We start from the raw sequence: 20,377 nt of genomic DNA on the forward strand, positions 1-20,377 counted from the left end.
GTGTCTGGTCTGTATGTGCGTCCAGAAGAACAGAAGCTGGATCAGTCCAAAGTTGTGCACCGGGTACCCACAGGTTTCAGCACCTGCTGCCCAGTAGTTTCAGTACCACGGATAGTTCCCAGTGAGCCACGTTGCTCTGACCAAGGCTGGAGGTCAGCTGAGGTCCTTATGAGACTCTGCTTCCTAGGCTCCACCCCATTACCCGAAATATTAGGGCTCTTAAGAACCAACCTTCTGGCCTACATGCAGTCACTTCTTCGACATTGTGATCTCCCACTTGCCATGCTACCTGAGCTATTGGTAAGGTGTGGAACAGGTAACACTGCTTCAGGCTCTGTTTCCTCCTCCTCTGAGCTCAAGGCCATGATACCTGAGATCCCAGGAGCCACTGCCAGTCAGAGTAGACCATGCTTGGCTAGTTGAATAAATAGTATGACATTGTGTAAGGTGATTTCCTATTTTTCCATGCTGAATCAGGCTCTGTGGCCGAGACCGAGGCCACACCTTACAGTTTAAAGCACTGCTATACCACTTTTACAGTCATGGCTTCCCCCAAAGATTCCTGGGAACTGTATCTAGATAGACCTATGCTAAGCTAGACAAGCCAAGGATCTGATTCTATCTAAGGCTGTTTCCACCATCTCCATGTTACTGCCCTCATTCCTCAGCTGTACAGTCTTGTCTTGGTATCCTCTTTTCCATCTGGAAGATCCATTGTCAGACAAATGACCCGTGTCCATGGCAAAACAAAAGGGCTTGTGTTTGGGGATTGGAGAACCCAAAAATCAGCCCTCCAACTGGCCTGGAGATGACCCAACACCGTTGACATCCAAAGTGCTTTGGATTTGTACAGTGAGGTTATCCAAGATCCCTCGGCACACGTTTATTTGTTTTTAAAGCCGTATCCTGGTTGAATTCCCACTCAAAGCATTGAATTTCTGCCTTTCAGAATTGTCCAGTTGGACACAACCACATTTTTAATAATCATCTGCTTTTCCCCCTTCCTTCCCTCCTCGTTCTTGCCGTCTTGCCTTCAGTCAGCCAGGCAATATTGCTGTTCTCAGTTAAACAGCGGCTGCTCTTTGCTCTGAAAATCTTTGCTCGACATATTCCTTTAATTTTTTGGGAGTTACTGTTCTGTTGATGATGATGATAATTTATTATTTATACCCCGTCCACCTGACTGGGTTTCCCCAGCCACTCTGGGCAGCTACGAACAGAATATGAAAAACACGATAAAACATCAAACATTAGAAATTTCCCTAAATAGGGCTGCCTTCAGATGTCTTCTAAAAGTCAGATAGTTGTTTATTTCCTTGACATCTGATGGGAGGGAGGGTGACACCACCAAGAAGGCCCTCTGCCTGGTTTCCTGCAACCTCACTTCTCACAGTGAGGGAATCGCCAGAAGGCCCTCAGAGCTGGACCTCAGTGTCCAGGCTGAATGATGGGGATGGAGATGCTCCTTCAGTTCTACTGGGATGAGGCCATTTAGGGCTTTCAAGGTCAGCACCAACACTTTGAATTGTGCTCAGAAACGTACTGGGAGTCAATGTAGGTCTTTCAAGACCAGCTTTATGTGGTCTCAGCGGCCGCTCCCAGTCACCAGTCTACCTGCCGCATTCTGGATTAGTTGTAGTTTCTGCGTCACCTTCAAAGGTAGCCCCACGTAGAGTGCATTGCAGTAGTCCAAGCAGGAGATAACCAGAGCATGCACCACTCTGGCAAGACAGTCTTCGGACAGGGAGGGTCTCAACCTGTGTACCAGGTGATGACCTATGCCAGACTCTAGTCCTGACAAACTGGGGCTGTAGCTCAGTGCGAGAGCATCTGCGCTGCATGTAGAAGGTCTCCGGATCAGTCTCCACTGGCATCTCCAGGCTTGGAATGTCCCCAGTCTGAAACCCCGGAGAGCCTCTGCCAGTCAGTGTAGGCAAGCCTGAGCTCAATGGACCAAAAGTCTCGCTCCATTTCAGGCAGTTTCCTATGGTCATATAAGGGAGCAGAGACTTTTCATGCAGGAGCCAAAGGCGTTATGGAATCTCTGTGTGTGTGGGTGTGTGAAAATATATAAAATATAGTTCACACTTCCCACACATAAAGAAGTGTAATGTTCATATGGACCTCTTCCAAATAGCTTTATAAGGCCCCGGAGGCATCTATAATATTATACGCTGTTTGAGCTTCCACGTTTGGAAGATCCCACCACTTGCTGCCTTTTAAAACCGATCCGTTGGGCCGAAAGCGCTTTCTCAGAAGGTGTGCATCCTTCTGCCTGCCCACCGGCCTCCCCCAGCAATAACGCGTTCCCATTTCGTCCGTTCACACTCGCTCGCTCTGGACTGGCAGAGGAAGAAGAAACGACACTTTCCCTTTCAAGTTGGAGCAGGGATCAGCAAACCAGAGGTGTCGGAAAGGCGATGTCGCCAGGACCAGCTTCTCTTTCCCCTCCTTCCCGCTTCCCCCTCCTCTGAGAACATTAGTGGATCAACTGGAGTTATTAATGAATTTATGTACTCAAGAAGGGACTTCAGGCGGTGCTGCTATGAATTGGATTCTCTTAGGTGTATCTGGGCTGTGGGTTGCGCAACAGAAGTCTATCAATGCCTATTAGTCGTGGTCCAATGGAACCTCCAGGCTCAGGGGTAGTCTACCACCATATCAACTGCTGGAGGATGCTGCTACCTGCAGCCTCCTTTCCCTGTTCCTGGATTCCCAAGCATGTTGCTCCATCTCAGAGAAAAGGATCCAGGGGAAGTAACTGCCTGGGAGAAGCAGTGAGTGCGGAAAGGGTTAAGCCAGCGAGGTGGGTGGCGCTGTGGTCTAAACCATTGAGCCTCTTGGGCTTGCAGATCAGAAGGTCGGCGGTTCGAATCCCCATGACAGAGTGAGCTCCCATTGCTCTGTCGCAGCTCCTGCCAACCTAGCAGTTCGAAAGCACACCAGTGCAAGTAGATAAATAGGTACCACTCCGGCAGGAAGGTAAATGGCATTTCCGTGCACTCTGGTTTCCGTCACGGTGTCCCGTTGCACCAGAAGCGGTTTAGTTCTGCTGGCCACATGACCCGGAAAGCTGCCTGTGAACAAACGCTGGCTCCCTCGGCCTGAGAGCGAGATGAGCGCCGCAACCCCATAGTCACCATTGACTGGACTTAACCATGCGGGGTCCTTTACCTTTTACCCTTTTTACCTAAGCCAGGGGTGAAGAACTTTTCTTAATGTGAGAGCCGCATTGCCTTCTGGGAGCCATGTGCCAGTGGCAAAAGTGGGCGGAGCCATGAATGTAAATTTTACCTCTGTACAATAAGATTGATCTCCCTGCCCTCCAGCCAGATAAGCAAACAGCGTTCAACAAACCAGGCAAACTTACTTAGGAAGGAATCAAAGTAGAGGCATGAGAGGATGTGGCTTGGGGAGAGTCTTGAGGGCCAGACAGAGAGATTGAAGGGCCGCATTGAGCCTGAGTTTCTCCATCTCTGTCCTAATTATAGGGAAGCGCTGCCATATTTAATGGAACTTGGAGCTGTGCGTCCAGCACTATGCATGAAATGATTTCTGATTAACATTGTCCACAATTCCTGCTTGTATGAAACCTACAAGAACACAAGTGGAGCAGTACACAAGAAGCTCATAAACTGCCCACCAGTTCACACATTCGACTTTGAGCCAGCCGCCACACATTCAAAAGGCTCTGGGTGACTGTAGTGGCATCAGAATGGGAGTTACTCATTCACACCAGCAGATTAATTCCTTTACTGTCGTGCAAAACCAAACACACTGCAAACAGGAGTTGTGATGCTGAAAGGGTGGGCCACCTATAGCTCTAAATCCTGACAGCAGTTGCTACAGTCATCTGGAGGCTTCTGAGCTCTTCTTCTTCTTCTTCTTCTTCTTCTTCTTCTTCTTCTTCTTCTTCTTCTTCCGCAATCCCTCATAGCCAAGTAAGATTGTCTTCCATGAACATGGTTTTAACTATGAGTCCGTAAGTGACTGTGGAGGCGAGTTCTGGATCCACACATCCTTCCACACTGGGGACATTGGTTTCTGGGTGGGAGTTCATCACAGTGTGGATTTGCCAAGCGTTCCTTCCTCTTAGCACGTTTACCCCTTGCGTCCTGAATTCAAGTGTCTTCAAAGCCCATGACACCTTTGGTAAAGGCTGTTCTCCAACTGGAGCGTTCGCAGGCCAGTGTTGTCCAGCTGTCGGTGTTTATACTACATTTTTTAGATTTGCCTTGAGACGGTCTTTAAACCTCTTTTGTTGACCACCAGCATTCCGCTTTCAAATTTTAAGTTCGGAATAGAGTAGTTGCTTTAGAAGACGATCATCAGGCATCCGCACAACATGACCAGTCCAGCAAAGTTGATGTTAAAGTATCATTGCTTCAACACAGGTAGTCTTTGCTTCTTCCAGTACACTGGCATTAGTTCACCTGTCTTCCGATTTGAAAACTTCTCTGAATTTCTCTATGACTTCCCCTTTTATAACCAGGAAACCCCTGGAGGTTGGAAGTTGATTGCCCAAACTGAGATCTCTACATAACACACATCCAAGAGAATGTTTGCTGTAGCTTAGCGGTGGAATATATGCTTTGTACACAGGAGGTGCCCAGTTCAGTCCTCAGATGTGGCTTGGGGTGTCCCTTGCCTGAAATCCTGGAAAGCTGCTGCCAGCCTGTGTGGCCAATACTGAGTCAAATGGACCAATGGTCTGACTTAGTTTAAGGCAGCTATCTGTGCAGAACAAGGCAACCCACTGCTTGCATGCATCTAGTTATATGCTTTGTAATTGTCAGGGAACTGCCATCGGAGCCAGAGGGAGAGGGAGGGCTCCAGAGGGATTCCGGAGAGCGTCCCGGGAGGGAGAGAAGCAGCCCATCTTCTGGGGAAGGAAATCAGCGTAGCACCAGTGGAGAAGGGGGGCAGATGGGGGAATTGGCGAGGTGGCTCCATGACTCCTCGCCGGAGACCAGCGGGGAGAGCACGGGTCCTCCGCTGCCCACACCCTCCCTGCGCAGAAGGCTTCTGTGCAGGGAGATTAGGCGGAGACTAGGCGTCAAAGAGCTTCTTTGCTGGAAGAAGCTCAAGAAACGCCCACTGATGGATTCTGCCAGCGATTGAGACAGCCACGGGTGAGTGGCTGCCCGGACAGAAAGAGTTCACCCAGGTAACCCAGCCAGGTGTGGCGATTTACGCACGAGCAACCCCTAGAACCATTACAGTAATATTGCAAGTAGCCAGTAGTAGTTGATTCTATCATTGCTGCTCTCCCTTTATTAAAAGCCCCTTTAGAAAAGAAACAAAAATGTATGGAGGCAAAAAAAGATAACTTTGTTTTCTCCAGAACCATGTTATGAGTTCCATATCTGGGATGGACTTTCCAGGAATGCATAATGCAGACCTTATTGTCTGGAGCAGCTCAGATGCTTAACATGCACAGGAAGAGCTGATAAGCTATCTGTCCAATGCTTTTACTAGCATATTTAAGCTTCCCTCACTCACTCATAGAAATAGGAACCCACATATCCAATCTCTGGTGTTCCCAGCTGTTTGCGGTTTACAGAATTGGTGGCTTTGTACTTCTGGAAGCAAAGCTCAACAAATAAGCGCCTGTAGTCTGTCCCGTATAGAAGTGTAGGGCTTCCAGACTATCGCTGTTTTCGGGTGGGATTCCATCACATCTGGATAAATTGCCCTGTTGTATTTTATAGGGTGGTCTTGTGCAACAAACCTGGTCCCCCCAGCAGAAAAAAGTGCGGTGGAAATGCATTGGGGCGTGTGGGATCTAGTGTCCCTCCAAACACATCAGAACAAATAAGCATCATCATCTAAGCTCCCTGCCCAGGGCTGAATTAAGGCCTTGAGAGGCCTCAAGTGGTGCAAAGATTCTGGTGCCCTCCATGTAATTCGAAATAAATTTATGAAGTAAAATAAAGCATTACTAAGAATGGGGAAGAGTGCGGAGTGAAGCCTCAGGAAGTCCAACAAGCTCTCTGCCTTACTTGAATTTCATAGAATCATAGGAATTGTTTAGATTGAAGGTCCTTGAGCAGTGCCAGATTTACGTATAAGCTAAACAAGGTATAGCTTAGGGCCCCACTCTCTTGGGCCCCCCAAAATTTAAAGGGGGAAAACTAGATGTACATTTCCAAAATATAAGATAAAAAACAAATGAAATAAAACCTACATACAGCAACAGTACTTTGTGTTGTGCAGGCTCCTATGATGTAAGTCATGGGCCTCAACTGCTAGCCTGCTCCCTAAAATATCATTGTTTTGCTCATTTCTTTATATAGGGTGTCTACATTCTGCATGGACGGGTTGCATGGCAACATGTGCAAATGGCTTTAGATACCTATTAGGTCCATAAATTGTTGTTGTTTAGTCGTTTAGTCATGTCCGACTCTTCGTGACCCCTTGGACCAGAGCACGCCAGGCACTCCTGTCCTCCACCACCTCCCGCAGTTTGGTCAAACTCATGCTGGTAGCTTCGAGAACACTGTCCAACCATCTCGTTCTCTTTCGTCCCCTTCTCCTTGTGCCCTCCATCTTTCCCAACATCAGGGTCTTTTCCAGGGAGTCTTCTCTTCTCATGAGGTGGCCAAAGTATTGGAGCCTCAGCTTCAAGATCTGTCCTTCCAGTGAGCACTCAGTGCTGATTTCCTTAAGAATGGATAGGTTTGATCTTCTTGCAGTCCATGGGACTCTCAAGAGTCTCCTCCAGCACTAGAATTCAAAAGCATCCATTCTTCGGCGATCAGCCTTCTTTATGGTCCAGCTCTCACCATGTAGCATATATTCAACACAAAAAACAGTGACAATTTGTTGTTGACAAAGGATAGCTGGACATATAAAGGGCCCCATTACCTTCAGTAGCTTAGAGCCTCATCAAACCTAAATCCAGGCCTGCCCCTGAGAATCGTCTAGTCCCCTGCGATGCAGGACTATGTAGGTGGCCTATATGAGGATAAAACCCATGACCTGGAAGTTATTAGCACCACGCTCTAATCAGCTGAGCTAACTTGTGGGATTTTACTCAGCATACCCAGGCACTCCTGTCTTCCACTGCCTCCCGCAGTTTGGCAGGCGTCAACCGCATGTCGCTGAAACTGCATGAGCTGAACGTGCATCAGATGTGATCATGCTGTAAAAGAAAAGGTAAAGGGACCCCTGACCATTAGATCCAGTCGTGACTGACTCTGGGGTTGTGGCGCTCATCTCACTTTATTGGCCGAGGGAGCCGGCGTACAGCTTCTGGATCATGTGGCCAGCAGGACTAAGCCACTTCTGGTGAACCAGAGCAGTGCATGGAAACGCCGTTTACCTTCCCGCCAGAGTGGTACCTATTTATCTACTTGCACTTTGACATGCTTTTGAACTGCTAGGTTGGCAGGAGCAGGGACCGAACAACGGGAGCTCACCCCGTCACGGGGATTCGAACCACCAACCTTCTGATCAGCAAGTCCTAGGCTCTGTGGTTTAACCCACTGCGCCACCCCCGTCCCTGTGATCACGCTGTAATAAATAGCAAATAAATAACCCACCTTGCGTGCTACAAGTTCCAAGGTCAGTCCCTTGCACCTGTGTTCCAAAAGAGAGTTGCCGGCAAAGCAAGGTAAGGCAATCTGAAACAATGCTCTGACTTGGTACCTTCATGTGATTTAGAAACCCAAAATCTCTGCTGAATCCATTGTTTCCCCCAATGGTCTTGTAAGGGGCAACTGGAAAGAAGGAGGGACTCGCAGGTGGGAGAAGATGAACGTGTGGAAAAAGAAGCAAAAGCGAAGGTGGGAAACTTCTCTCGCGTCCCGTCAATTGTGTTTTGATCACTTAACAGGATGATGGGGATAATTAGGGAGTATGTTCCATTGTCTATGACATTATGCATACAGTTGCATCATGCGCCGCAGGGAACAATTTCACGCCAGCAGGTGGATGCATTGGTTAACTGAAGAGGATGTTTCCATTTTGACCTAACGATCATCCCCCAATTAGCATCCTTCCCCTTCGGGTGAATGCCTGGGGGGAGTCAAATTGCTGGAACTGGTCTATGCAAAACACTCACCCCACCCACCCAAATTAGGGCACGGTGGTGCTTAGAAAGCTTTAAGTGGAAACCTGGGACTCGTTCTTAGTTATCCTGGGGCCATGTTGGAAAAAGAAAGCCTGTTTTTGTTTAGGCTCTTTCTTTCCTTCCTCTTTTTCAACAACAACAAAAATGTTGAAACTGGAAACGGTCCTGAACCAAAGTCCTGAAATCTAAACACACCCAAGCTTTAGGGAGCATTCGTAGCTTGAATCTGGAGTTGGCGTTCCTGCTAATGCGCCCTGCCCTCTTGGATTCTCCCAGAACCCTCCCAGATTCCGCAAACGGCCAAGTTGCACAAGGCCTAGATGGGAAGAAGAAGAAGAGGACTTTGGATTTGATATCCCGGCTTTCACTCCCTTTAAGGAGTCTCAAAGTGGCTAACATTCTCCTTTCCCTTCCTCCCCCACAACAAACACTCTGTGAGGTGAGTGGGGCTGAGAGACTTCAGAGAAGTGTGACTGGCCCAAGGTCACCCAGCAGCTGCATGTGGAGGAGCGGGGAAGCGAACCCAGTTCCCCGGATTACGAGACTATCGCTCTTAAGCACTACACCACACTGGCTCTCTGCAACCAATAGCTTTAAACTGCACAGAATTGGTGCGCAACTCTGCATCTTGAGAATTGCGTTTCCAATGGGCCAGCGCTATTGCGTAGATAGATTTTCCCTCATGATTATCTCTGCTGTGGTTTTGCTAAGCAAAAGAAATCCAACCTGGAGAGGAAGATAAATCTTGACAGGAACCGGTTTGCAAAACAGCTCCGCCAATTTATGAGCTCCAGTAACAAGCATGTGCTGAACCGGGGAGAAAAGATGGTTTCTGTTCAGCTTTGGGGATGGAACTTCCTTGTAAGGAAAACCCTGTTTAACCTTATCTTTTAAATGAGGCCCTTCGAGTTTCCTAACACCAGCCTCCCACCTTCTTCCTAAAACACTCACCAACAGTTTTGAAATAAACGGTAAATGATACCAGACTAGGAAGCAGTTAATGGAAAGGGAAATGGAGAATAGGGGAAAGAGTGACAGACAAAGCAGGAATATCTCTGAAACAACTTAGGTTTCCAAAAAATAAATAAATAAATCAGTTGATTCAATTCTCTATGAAATGAGCAATTATACTTGGAAAGTCAAATGCTTAACTTTCCCCCATCCCTTTTAGATTAGTGAGCTCTGGTTTGGTTTGTGGAACAGCTATGGGGAAGCGCCAAGGCCAGGGATGTAAGGAGGTCGTGATTTTCATATTGCCCTACAGTGGTGCCTCGCAAGATGAAAAGAATCCGTTCTGCGAGTCTCTTCGTCTAGCGGTTTTTTCGTCTTGCGAGGCAAGCCCATTGACGGATTAGCGGATTAGCGCTATTAGCACTATTAGCGGCTTTTAGCGGCTTAGCGGCTTAGCAGATAAGCGGCTTAGCGGCTTAGAAAAAGGGGGGGGGAGGGAAAAAAACCCACAGGAACTCGCAAGACATTTTCGTCTCGCGAAGCAAGCCCATAGGAAATTCGTTTTGCGAAGCACCTCCAAAACGGAAAACTCTTTCGTCTAGCAAGTTTTCCGTCTTGCGAGGCATTCGTTTTGCGGGGCACCACTGTATGTTCATTGCAATCTGCACTTTCTGTTCTGCTACAGTTTTGCTTCCACTAAAACCTGCTTCATTCATCTCCTTATATGCTACAGGCCGTGCATTTTAACAGAAGGCAAACTGTAGAAACATTAATTGGTTGTGTGATATTTGCAGACTAATAATAATAATAATAATAATAATAATAATAATAATAATAATAAAAAATTATTATGTGGTGTGGTATAGTGGTTAAGAGCGGTGAACTCGTTATCTGGGGAACCGGGTTCGTGTCTCCGCTCCTCCACATGCAGCTGCTGGGAGACCTTGGGTCAGTCACACTTCGTTGAAGTCTCTCAGCCCCACTCACCTCACAGAGTGTTTGTTGTGGGGGAGGAAGGGAAAGGAGAATGTTAACCACTTTGAGACTCCTTCGGGTAGTGATAAAGCGGGATATCAAATCCAAACTCTTCTTCTTCCCAATTCAGAAAACCGGGCTCAGGGCGGCTAACGACAAATTTAAAACACTTAATTGATGCAACAAAAAACAGCATAAAATACAGTATAAAATGGGAATAACAATAAATTCAAAAATCAATTTAAGGGAAAAATCCATCCAATAAACATTAGATGATCACCAGAGTTAGCTGGCTAAATTAGTCCTATTTGGGCCAGCGGGGAGACCAGGGGAGAATTAGCTGTGGGATCCCAGAGCAGGTAATCTAAAAAAAAGCAGGAATCTCTGGTAGCGGATGCTTGGGAGTTCTTTTCAAACAGCCATTGGGATGCCCCTGCCAATCAGAATAAACTACACTGGCGTAAATGGGAAAATAGTTGAATTCAGCACACGGTATTCATCTACGTTCCTTTGTTCTTTGGCATGATGTGATCTTTGCTGCCCAGATAAGTCGAAGACAAGAAAGGAAAGGGGGAGGAAACAAGTTCTGAACAAAGCAGAAGAGTTTGCAGGGTGGTGAAGGGAGAGACGGATTCTTATCTGGAGCACAGATATCAGAAGATTGCATCTGCCAGCCAGGCTAAAGGTCCACCATGCTGTTTTCTACTGCAGAAGAGATGTCTTTTCTGGGAAGCCCATCAATGTAGGGCATGAGGGCAATGGCAGAAGGAGTGTGGTGTGTTGTTGTTGTTGTTTAGTCATTTAGTCGTGTCCTACTCTTTGTGACCCCCTGGACCAGAGCACGACAGGCACTCCTGTCTTCCACTGCTTCCCGCAGTTTGGTCAAACTCATGCTGGTAGCTTCGAAAACACTGTCCAACCATCTCGTCCTCTGTCGTCCCCTTCTCCTTGTGCCCTCCATCTTTTCCAGCATCAGGGTCTTTTCCAGGGAGTCTTCTCTTCTCATGAGGTGGCCAAAGTCTTGGAGCCTCAGCTTCAGGATCTGTCCTTTCAGTGAGCTCTCAGGGCTGATTTCCCTAAGAATGGATCAGGTTGATCTTCTTGCAGTCCATGGGACTCTCAAGAGTCTCCTCCAGCACCATAATTCAAAAGCATCCATTCTTTGGCGATCAGCCTTCTTTATGGTCCACCTCTCACTTCCATACATCACTACTGGGAAAACCAGAGCTTTAACTATACGGACCTTTGTCGGCAAGGTGATGTCTCTGCTTTTTAAGATGCTGTGTGTCTTAACATCTGCAGATTCAGGGCCGTGGTCCTAGTCTAAACATGAGAAGAACAGAAGATGAGTCTGTTGGATCAGGCCAACTAGTCTAGCATCCTGTTGGCCAACCTGATGCCTTCAAGTAGGACCTGAGCTCAAGAACACTTGTGTTCCTGAACAACTGCTATTCAGAGGCATAGGGCCTCTAGCAGTGGAAGAAGAACATAGTTGTGATGACCTCCATGAATTTGTCTAATCCTCTCACACCTTTCACCCCACGCTTCTCTCCTACAAATCACACCCTTCCCTGCTGATGATTTTCTGGCAATCCAGGGGGTTTACAGTCACGAGAGTTCCTCCCAAACCCTCCAGCTCCTCCTCCATGCCTGTTTTTAGCTTGTGAACCTTTGCTCCAAATATTTGTCTTCTCGGCTAATTTGTGTAGGAGGGATTGCGCTGAGGTTTGCTGTCGGCGGCCATCCTGGCTCGCAGGGGTGTCTTTCGAGTGACGCCTTCGGTCCAGCACTAGACAAACATGCAGCATGTGGCCGCAAATTGTGGGTTTTTGGCTCTCGGGGGGACGTTCTACAACGAACGAGCCACGCCGAGCCTTCCAGAGATCTGTAAATATTTGCACGCATCTCTTCTCCCCACCCCCCTTAGCCCACCCCATACCCCTGGAAGAAAAAAGAAGTGGGTGATGAGAACGGCCGGCTTAAGAGAGCCAGGAAAGGGGAGGGAGAGTTAAACCTGGATAGGAACTCAAATCTGAAATAACAAACAGGAGGCCAGGCTGAGTCAGAAATAAATAAAAGGACAGGCCGAGAATGAGATCTCAGCACTTCATTAATCCCATAACTTCTCATAAGCATTACCTCATGAGGAATTTCATATAAATCTCTTCGGATTCATTTCCATCCATTAACCGATGGTCCACGGCGTAGGGTCCAGCAGTCCTCAGCTCCACCACCAACTCGCTTTCCCTCCCCTGCTTCTCGCCAACCAGATCTCATGTTGAATTACGGCCGCGTCCAAAGCGACGGAGCACGCCAGGCTGTTTTGGAAGAGACGTTGAAGCCATTTGTAAAGAGAGAGAGAGAGAGAGAGAAATCACAGCTTTTCCACATCCATTGGACCTTGTGTTTATTGGCAGTTGGCACTGTGCAGCTGCAACCAGAAACTGAGCCCAGAATGGCGCTGCTGTGAAGTTTGGACCACGGTTAAGAGGGGGCGATGCATGGCCTTTGTGTGGTATTTGGGGGGGGGGGTTGCTGGAGGAATGAGATTTAGGGCTTGCCAAAAAATTCTTTGCTTCGGCCTAGTATACCTGAAGGAGCGTCTCCACCCCCATCATTCTGCTCATACTCAGAGGTCCAGCTCCGAGGGCCTTCTGGCAGTTCCCTCTCTGTGAGAAATGAGGTTACAGGGAACCAGGCAGAGGGCCTTCTCAATGGTGGCACCCTCCCTATAGAACGCCCTCCCATCAGATGTCAAGGAAATACAGTGGTACCTTGGGTTACATACGCTTCAGGTTACAGACTCCGCTAACCCAGAAATAGTACCTCGGGTTAAGAACTTTGCTTCAGGATGAGAACAGAAATTGCATGGCAGCAGCTGAAGGCCCCATTAGCTAAAGTGGTACCTCAGGTTAAGAACAGTTTCAGGTTAAGACCGGACCTCCAGAACAAATTAAGTTCTTAACCTGAGGTACCACTGTATCCGACTTTTAGAAGACATCTGAAGGGAACCATGTTTAGGGAACTTTTTAATATTTGAAGTTTTATTCTGTTTCTAATGTTCTGTTGAAAGCCACCCCGAGTGGCTGGGGAAACCCAGCCAGATGAGACTAGACCAGGAGTAGCCGATACCCATTTTTTGTAGAGAATTCTGATTGGGTTCACATTTAAAGGACAATCTAACACCACATTATCGTCACCAAATGTTGCATGGTGGTTCCTGAGGTCAGGGAGCAGGTTTTTGTCTATGTTTGAATACAGTTAGGTGCCATTTTGAATCAACATGGCGGGCAGAACCTTTCAGAACCGCACTGATTTTGGAGTTTATTAGAATCCCCAAGCAACACCAGATATGAGGCTGCTGCAGCTTTGCATTAGGGGAAATTGCTTTGCAAACAAAAATTGTGTGTATGAGGAGAAATACACACAGGAATGCTGATGAATTTGCATGAGGACCTTTTTAAGAAAAGGGGGGGAACTGATTTGGCAGTGTGAAGAACTGAACTTAAGGCCGGCAAAGTAAGAAGCTGAGATAAACGGAAAACTGACAGAATGTGCCCGTCACTAACTAAAAACCCCATCATCCCTGATCCTAGACAAAGCTGTGTGGGGCTCATGTGAGCTGTCCCCCAAAATTGGGCGGGGAATTACATTTCTCACCCCTGGAGTAGACAGCACTGAGCTCAATAGACGAAGAGTCTGATCTGGCATAAAGCACATTCTTATATTCGTGTGGTCACAACAAAAGGCAGCGTTTTGAGGGGGGATTCCCTCCACCCCAGTATTAAGAAAAGAACATCACTCCTTTGAGCAGAAAGAAAAACAACTCCCGCAGCTGCGTTGCAAGGATTGCCCTGCTGGGATGGCTTCCTTTAATGTGGCAGTTCAAAGGAGACAAGTGTTTTCACCCCTCTTCACATGTCCCCTGAAAGATTATAGGAACACAGTGAAAACTGCCTCCCCCTTCCTTTCAAAGCAGTATCCTTGTTCTGGTGATTCCATCAGCAGACCCTCCAAGTGTCCCTATTTTGCAGGGGCAGCCCTAGATTTATATTAGCTGTCCCAGTTTCTGATTTGATCCAGGAATGTCCTGCTTTTCCTTAGGATGTTCCTGTTTTCATCAGAGAAATGTTAGAAGGTATGAATTTCATGTCCCTATTTTCATTAGAGAAATGTTGGAGGGTATGGAATAGGGTGCCCCTATTTTCATCAGAGAAATGTTAGAGGTCATGGAACAGAATGTCCCTATTTTCATCAGAGAAATGTTGGAGGATATGGAATAGGATGTCCCTATTTTCATTAGAGAAATGTTGGAGGATATGGAATAGGATGTCCCTATTTGCATCAGAGAAACGTTGGAGGGTACGGAATAGGATGTCCCTATTTTCATCAGAGAAACGTGGGAGGGTATGGAATAGAATGTCCCTATTTTCATCAGAGAAATGTTAGAGGGTATGGATTGCATGTCCCTATTTTCATTAGAGAAATGTTGGAGGGTATGGAATAGGGTGCCCCTATTTTCATCAGAGAAATGTTAGAGGTCATGGAACAGAATGTCCCTATTTTCATCAGAGAACTGTTGGAGGATATGGAATAGGATGTCCCTATTTTCATCAGAGAAACGTTGGAGGGTATGGAATAGGATGTCCCTATTTTCATCAGAGAAATGTTAGGGGGTATGGAACAGAATGTCCCTATTTTCATTAGAGAAATGTTGAGGGTACGGAATAGGGTGTCCCTATTTTCATCAGAGAAACGTGGGAGGGTATGGAATAGGGTGTCCCTATTTTCATCAGAGAAATGTTGGAGGATACGGAATAGGGTGTCCCTATTTTCATCAGAGAAATGTTAGAGGGTATGGATTGCATGTCCCTATTTTCATTAGAGAAATGTTGGAAGGTGTGCATCAGCCCCTTCCAGTTTGGAGGCGTGAGCACCCACAACAAGAGTGTCCTGATCCAAATTCAGTGCCCGGAAAAGTGGGATGCTGTAACTTGTGCAAATGCTGCAATTTCAGCAGACGTGTCTCTGTTTGTGTCCTGTCTCCTCTTCCTGCAATGTCAGGGGGAGACCATGCATTGCGTTTGAGGATAGAAACGTAGGACGTCCCTTTCAGCTAAATTGGACTATTGGTCCTTCTTGGAAGAGGCTGTCCGAGGTTCCAATCAGGGGATATTCCCAGCCCTCCATGGAGAGATGGCGAGGATTGGACTTGGGCTCTTCTGCATGCGAAACAGATGCTCTACGGCTGAGCTTCAGCCCTTTCCCCGAAAGGGAAAAGTCTTCCCAGGCGGAGATGCTTTTGGCCGCTTCCAAGCTGATGATATATTGGTTCCCTTCCAGCTCCCAGTCCCACAAGGAGCTTGATGGGCTTCGCAGCTGAGTTCCTCAGGCATCCTTCCCCACCCTCCAGCCTTTGGCATCCCCAGCTCATGACGTTTTCTGTCTTGCAGGCAATGCAACAAGACCTCCAACGGCAGCGACAGCTGTGACCTTATGTGCTGCGGCCGCGGCTACAACCCCTACATGGACAAAGTGGTGGAGCGCTGCCACTGCAAGTACCACTGGTGCTGCTACGTCACCTGCAAAAAGTGCGAGAGGACTGTCGAGAGATACGTTTGCAAGTGAGGCCCCCTTCTTGCGGCACTCGGCTCCCCTCTGGGCCCACAGACTTGAGACATCTGTGCCACATCCCCCACCCTCCTCCCCGGCGCTTTTCGGACAGGAGAAAAGCTTTCCGAACCCTGGACGATGTTTGCCTTGCTTTTTAAAACAAGAAACCCACAAGACTGTTGGAAAGCCATCGCAACGCTGGAATGACCAGACGTTTCATAAATTGTCACCTTTGGGGAAGCATCTTTCGCAATCCGTGGAGGACGGCGTGGCTTAAGCTGGCAAACAGGTGTTGGCGCTTGGATCTGCCTTGCCAAAACAACCACAAAGACCAAACTCGGTTCTTATATAGTGGACAACCGGCCTCCTTGTTATTGTTCAATACGTGGCCGCTGAGTGCCTTCTGTGTGTGCTGTGGGCTGGGGGAATGGGAAGCGGGTTGCCAGGAATGGGATGAAAACACATGGAAGTCAATACAGGAGAGCCTTTGTTTCTCTGTTGTAATGTAACATGACATTTGATAGCGGACAAAGGAAATTCTACAGTGTTTTACTGCAGAGGCTCTCCCTCTCTCCCTCTCTCTCTACTGGTTCCCTTTTCACAACATCATTCTTTTTTTGGATGGGAGTGCCGTCAAAGATCCCCACAGTATTTTGCCCCTGTTTTCCCCATCCTTCTAGGGTTGAGTGACTGTGCCTCGTGTGAGCGATTGCTTTTGACCAGGAAACTTGGGTCTTCAGCTGTTTTTGGACTACAACTCCCATCATCCCTGACCGCTGGTCCTGCTACTAGGGATGATGGGAGTTGTAGTCCAAAAACAGCTGGAGACCCAAGTTTGGGAAACCCTGCTTTTGACACATGGTCGCTGCAGAAAGGAGTAGGCAAGGATCGAGCCCCGTTCCTCAAAAGTGAGCTCTCGCTGTTGTGAATTTCACAATGTTTCTCACTTTCTCTTCAGTTCTCTCTTGTATACCTTGCTCAGAGGCTCCTGCGCTTGCAGAGCATGTCCAGAAGGAGGCGGTAAGCCATGCATCTGAATTGGCAGGGGGGGAGGGCACAAACATCAAGAACAACACGGGAGAGACTTGGGGCACCTCCAGGCTGTCTTAGTTTTGTGGGTAGGATTCACTTGCAGACCAGCAAAGACAGGTTGCACAATTGGAACCAAATTAGCAGTCTTGGGGACTGTTGCTGGAAGGAAAGTGATGGGGAAGAGCTCTTGCTGGTTGCCTAACCTCCCTGCAGGCAAATCAAGATGCATGCTCAATAAGCAGGCCATCTGGAAGTGCTCAAAGTCCTACACTTGCAGCAACCACTACCTCCCCCAGCTTTAGATTTGGGGCTGGGCAGTTGGTGGGTAGCCTCCCCCCAGAGTTGGCATCAGGTTTCTGGGAGCCCTGGACAGGGTGTCCTCTGGGGGATCCCCATTGCAAACTGGGGGTCTCCCCAAGGAAGCTTATGAGGTGGCAGTGGGGAAGAGACTCTTGGGCTTTGATATTTTTCTGAGGACAGCGGGCACACTGCAAAGCAGAGCGCCCCCTTGAGGCTGTAGCTGCACGCTGCCTTCTTTTCTCTAGAATGCTTCTAAGTCCTGAAAGGGGCGAGCAGCTGCCACCTTGGCATCACGGCACGCTTGTCGTGCAAAAGAAAACCAAACAAAAGAAAACGATGCCAGCAACCAACATCAGCACCAATGGGCACTTTGGGGTTGCCCTGGCAATTGCCTGAGCATGCTGGGTGCCGACGCCAGGCCTGGCTTCACCCCTGTCAGCCGTGAAAAGTCAGTGGAGCCTCCAGGTTGAAGAGCAGTCTTTCTCGAAATACCAGTTGCTGGGAATACAGGGTCAGGGATGGCAACTGTTGTCTTTGTGGGATTCTGGGATGCACCCGGTGGACCACTCCCGGGATCAGGATGCTGAGATTTCTTGCCAATCCAGTAGGGCTCTTCCTTATGCCCTGGCCCCAGACCTGCCAGCTACTGATCCTTGCATCGATCCACCTTGAAAGAGAGCTTCGGCGGCAAAGGACAATCTCATGCGTCCCACTCATGGTGGCAAGATATGGCTGGGAATGTGCATAATCTTGGATTGGTACCCAAAGTTAAGCTGTTATTATTCCTAAGCAGGGAATCGTGGCATGGCACTGCTGTAAGTGTGTAGCACAGATGAGACCTAAAATAACCACGGCAAGTGATGCGTTGAGGAAAACCACATGGCAGATTTTGTGGTGGTTGTTTTTTAAAATATATATATATAGTTATACAGTGGTATCTCAGGTTAAGTACTTAATTCGTTCTGGAGGTCCGTTCTTAACCTGAAACAGTTCTTAGCCTGAAGCGCCACCTTAGCTAATGGGGTCTCCTGCTGCCGTCGCGCCGCCGGAGCACGATTTCTGTTCTTATCCTGAAGCAAAGTTCTTAACCTGAAGCACTATTTCTGGGTTAGCGGAGTCTGTAACCTGAAGCGTATGTAACCTGAAGTGTATGTAACCCGAGGTACCACTGTACAGTCGTACCTTGGAAGCCGAACGCCTTGGGAGTTGAACGTTTTGGCTCACGGATGCCACAAACCCGGAAGTGAGTGTTCTGGTTTGCGAAAGTTCTTTGGAACCCAAACGTCCGACGCGACTTCCCCAGCTTCCGATTGGCTGCTCGGACTGTTTCGGGAGTCGGACAGACTTCCGGAATGGATTCTGTTCGACTCCTGCGGTACCACTGTATAGCCGAGTTCGAAGCTTGGAAGCTGGATCTAGCCAGTCCCTCAATCTGTCTCATTCACACATCACTTGCATGGCTTAAAAAAGTTCATAAAACACAGAGAAGTCTCGTTGGTAAAGGAAAAAACGGTTCTTTACTTATGGTTTCTTCAGATTTACAAGGATGGCTTTGGATTTTAAACCTTACATGGTGGGAGCTGGTTTCTCGTGGCTGCTTCATGCGAGAGAGGGGAAGGAAGAGTTTGGGAAGGGGAAGGGTATAGCTTGGGAATTTGGCAGGAAACCGCGAAGAATATTCATCCCTGACTATCTATTAGTCTCAGGGACACGGGTGGTGCTATGGGTTAAACCACAGAGCCTAGGACTTGCTGATCAGAAGGTCTGCGGTTCGAATCCCCACGACGGGGTGAGCTCCCGTTGCTCTGTCCCAGCTCCTGCCAACCTAGCAGCTAGAAAGCACGTCAAAGTGCAAGTAGATAAATAGGTACCATTCCAGCGGGAAGGTAAACGGCATTTCCGTGCGCTGCTCTGGTTCGCCAGAAGCGGCTTCGTCATGCTGGCCACATGACCTGGAAGCTGTACACCGGCTCTCTCTGCCTGTTAAGCGAGATGAGCGCCGCAACCCCAGAGTCGGTCACAAGATGAAAAGAATTCGTTCCGCGAGTCTCTTCGTCTTGCGGTTTTTTCATCTTCCAAAGCAAGCCCATTAGCAGCTTAGCGGATTAGCGCTATTAGCGGCTTAGCCTTAGTGGATCAGCTGATAAGCGGCTTAGCGGATCAGCTGTTAAGTGGCTTAACGGCTTGGGGGAAAGGGGGGAAGGGGAAAAAACCCGCAGGAACTCGCAAGACATTTTCGTCTTGCGAAGCAAGCCCATAGGAAATCCGTTTTGTGAAGCACCTCCAAAACGGAAAACGCTTTCGTCTAGCGGGTTTTCCGTCTTGTGAGGCATTCGTCTTGCGGGGCACCACTGTAAAGAATTATCACTGGTACCCTGAGTCTCACTGCAGTTGGTTCTGGGGGGGGGGGTGCATGTTTGTGTGTGTGTGCTAGCTACCGACGAAGAGTCTTGAGACCCCCACAGATGGATATGCATGAATTCCAGACACTGACGTTGTCCCTTATTGGCAGACCTCGCTGAAAACACTGGGACAGGCTGCACGTTCCTCCCAGGATTAATCCCAGCACAGAACCACTATCTTTCACAGATGTACATATTTTGTTTTGTATGCGGAACATACAGAAATATTTATGAAAATATATCCGATGCTTTCCCCTTCCCCTATTCTACTTTATATATAAATATTATATTATATATATATATATATATATTATAAGCAAGCTTAACAATGGTATGAAATAAAGGCTGGAATTGCACACAAATCTTGAGAATGCTTATTAGCCTGAAGCAATGCTTTTCCTAGGCAGACGCTGACAACTTGCGTCTCAGATGCCATTGGGGCAGTGTGGCATAGTGGCTAGAGTGCCAGGCTAGGAGCTGGGAGGCCAGGGTTCGAATCCCCACTCAGTTATGAAGCTCACTGGGTGACCTTGGGGCCCGTCACTGCCTCTCAGCCTAACCTACCTCACAGGGTTGTTGTGAGAATAAAACGGGGGGGGGGGGGAGAGACTGAATATAAACGGAATGCAGGGTCACATGATCATCACCTGCACCAGTGAAAAGCACTCTGGTATTTTTTAAAAAATAAATATTTATTAAACTTTTCCAGAAGAAATATATCGTAAAACAAAAAGAAAAAACAACAAAAATACATAAAGTACAAAAACAGAAAAAATAAAAACACATAAAATTTCCATTTACTTATTTTCTTTTAACTTATTTTCCAGACCTCCTCATACCTCCCTTCCTTATATTCCAGTTCAAATTATTAACTCAGCAAATTATTAGTTCTCACCATTAATTTTGCTTATTTCAAAATCTTATTTTTCATATCTCTTAAAACATTACAGCTGGAAACCGCTTAACTTCTATCCAACATCATTCTAGCATTCCTTAATTTTGCAATATTTCTGAAGATAATCTTTGAATT

General features: G+C 47.6%; 1 protein-coding gene across 1 annotated transcript in view; it reads left to right on the plus strand.

Annotated features, from left to right (window-relative positions):
* The window catches only part of WNT11 (Wnt family member 11), a 61,258-nt gene extending 44,891 nt beyond the window's left edge, over positions 1 to 16,367 (plus strand). The window contains exon 7 of the mRNA XM_083737163.1: positions 15,454 to 16,367. Within this exon, the coding sequence (XP_083593289.1) occupies positions 15,454 to 15,628 (175 nt within the window). The 3' untranslated portion in view covers positions 15,629 to 16,367. The remainder of the gene's footprint in view (positions 1 to 15,453) is intronic.
* Positions 16,368 to 20,377: the final 4,010 nt, after the last annotated feature.

The sequence above is a fragment of the Podarcis gaigeae genome, assembly GCF_964106915.1.
Source record: "Podarcis gaigeae genome assembly, chromosome: 4".
NCBI classification, from domain to species: Eukaryota; Metazoa; Chordata; class Lepidosauria; order Squamata; family Lacertidae; genus Podarcis; species Podarcis gaigeae.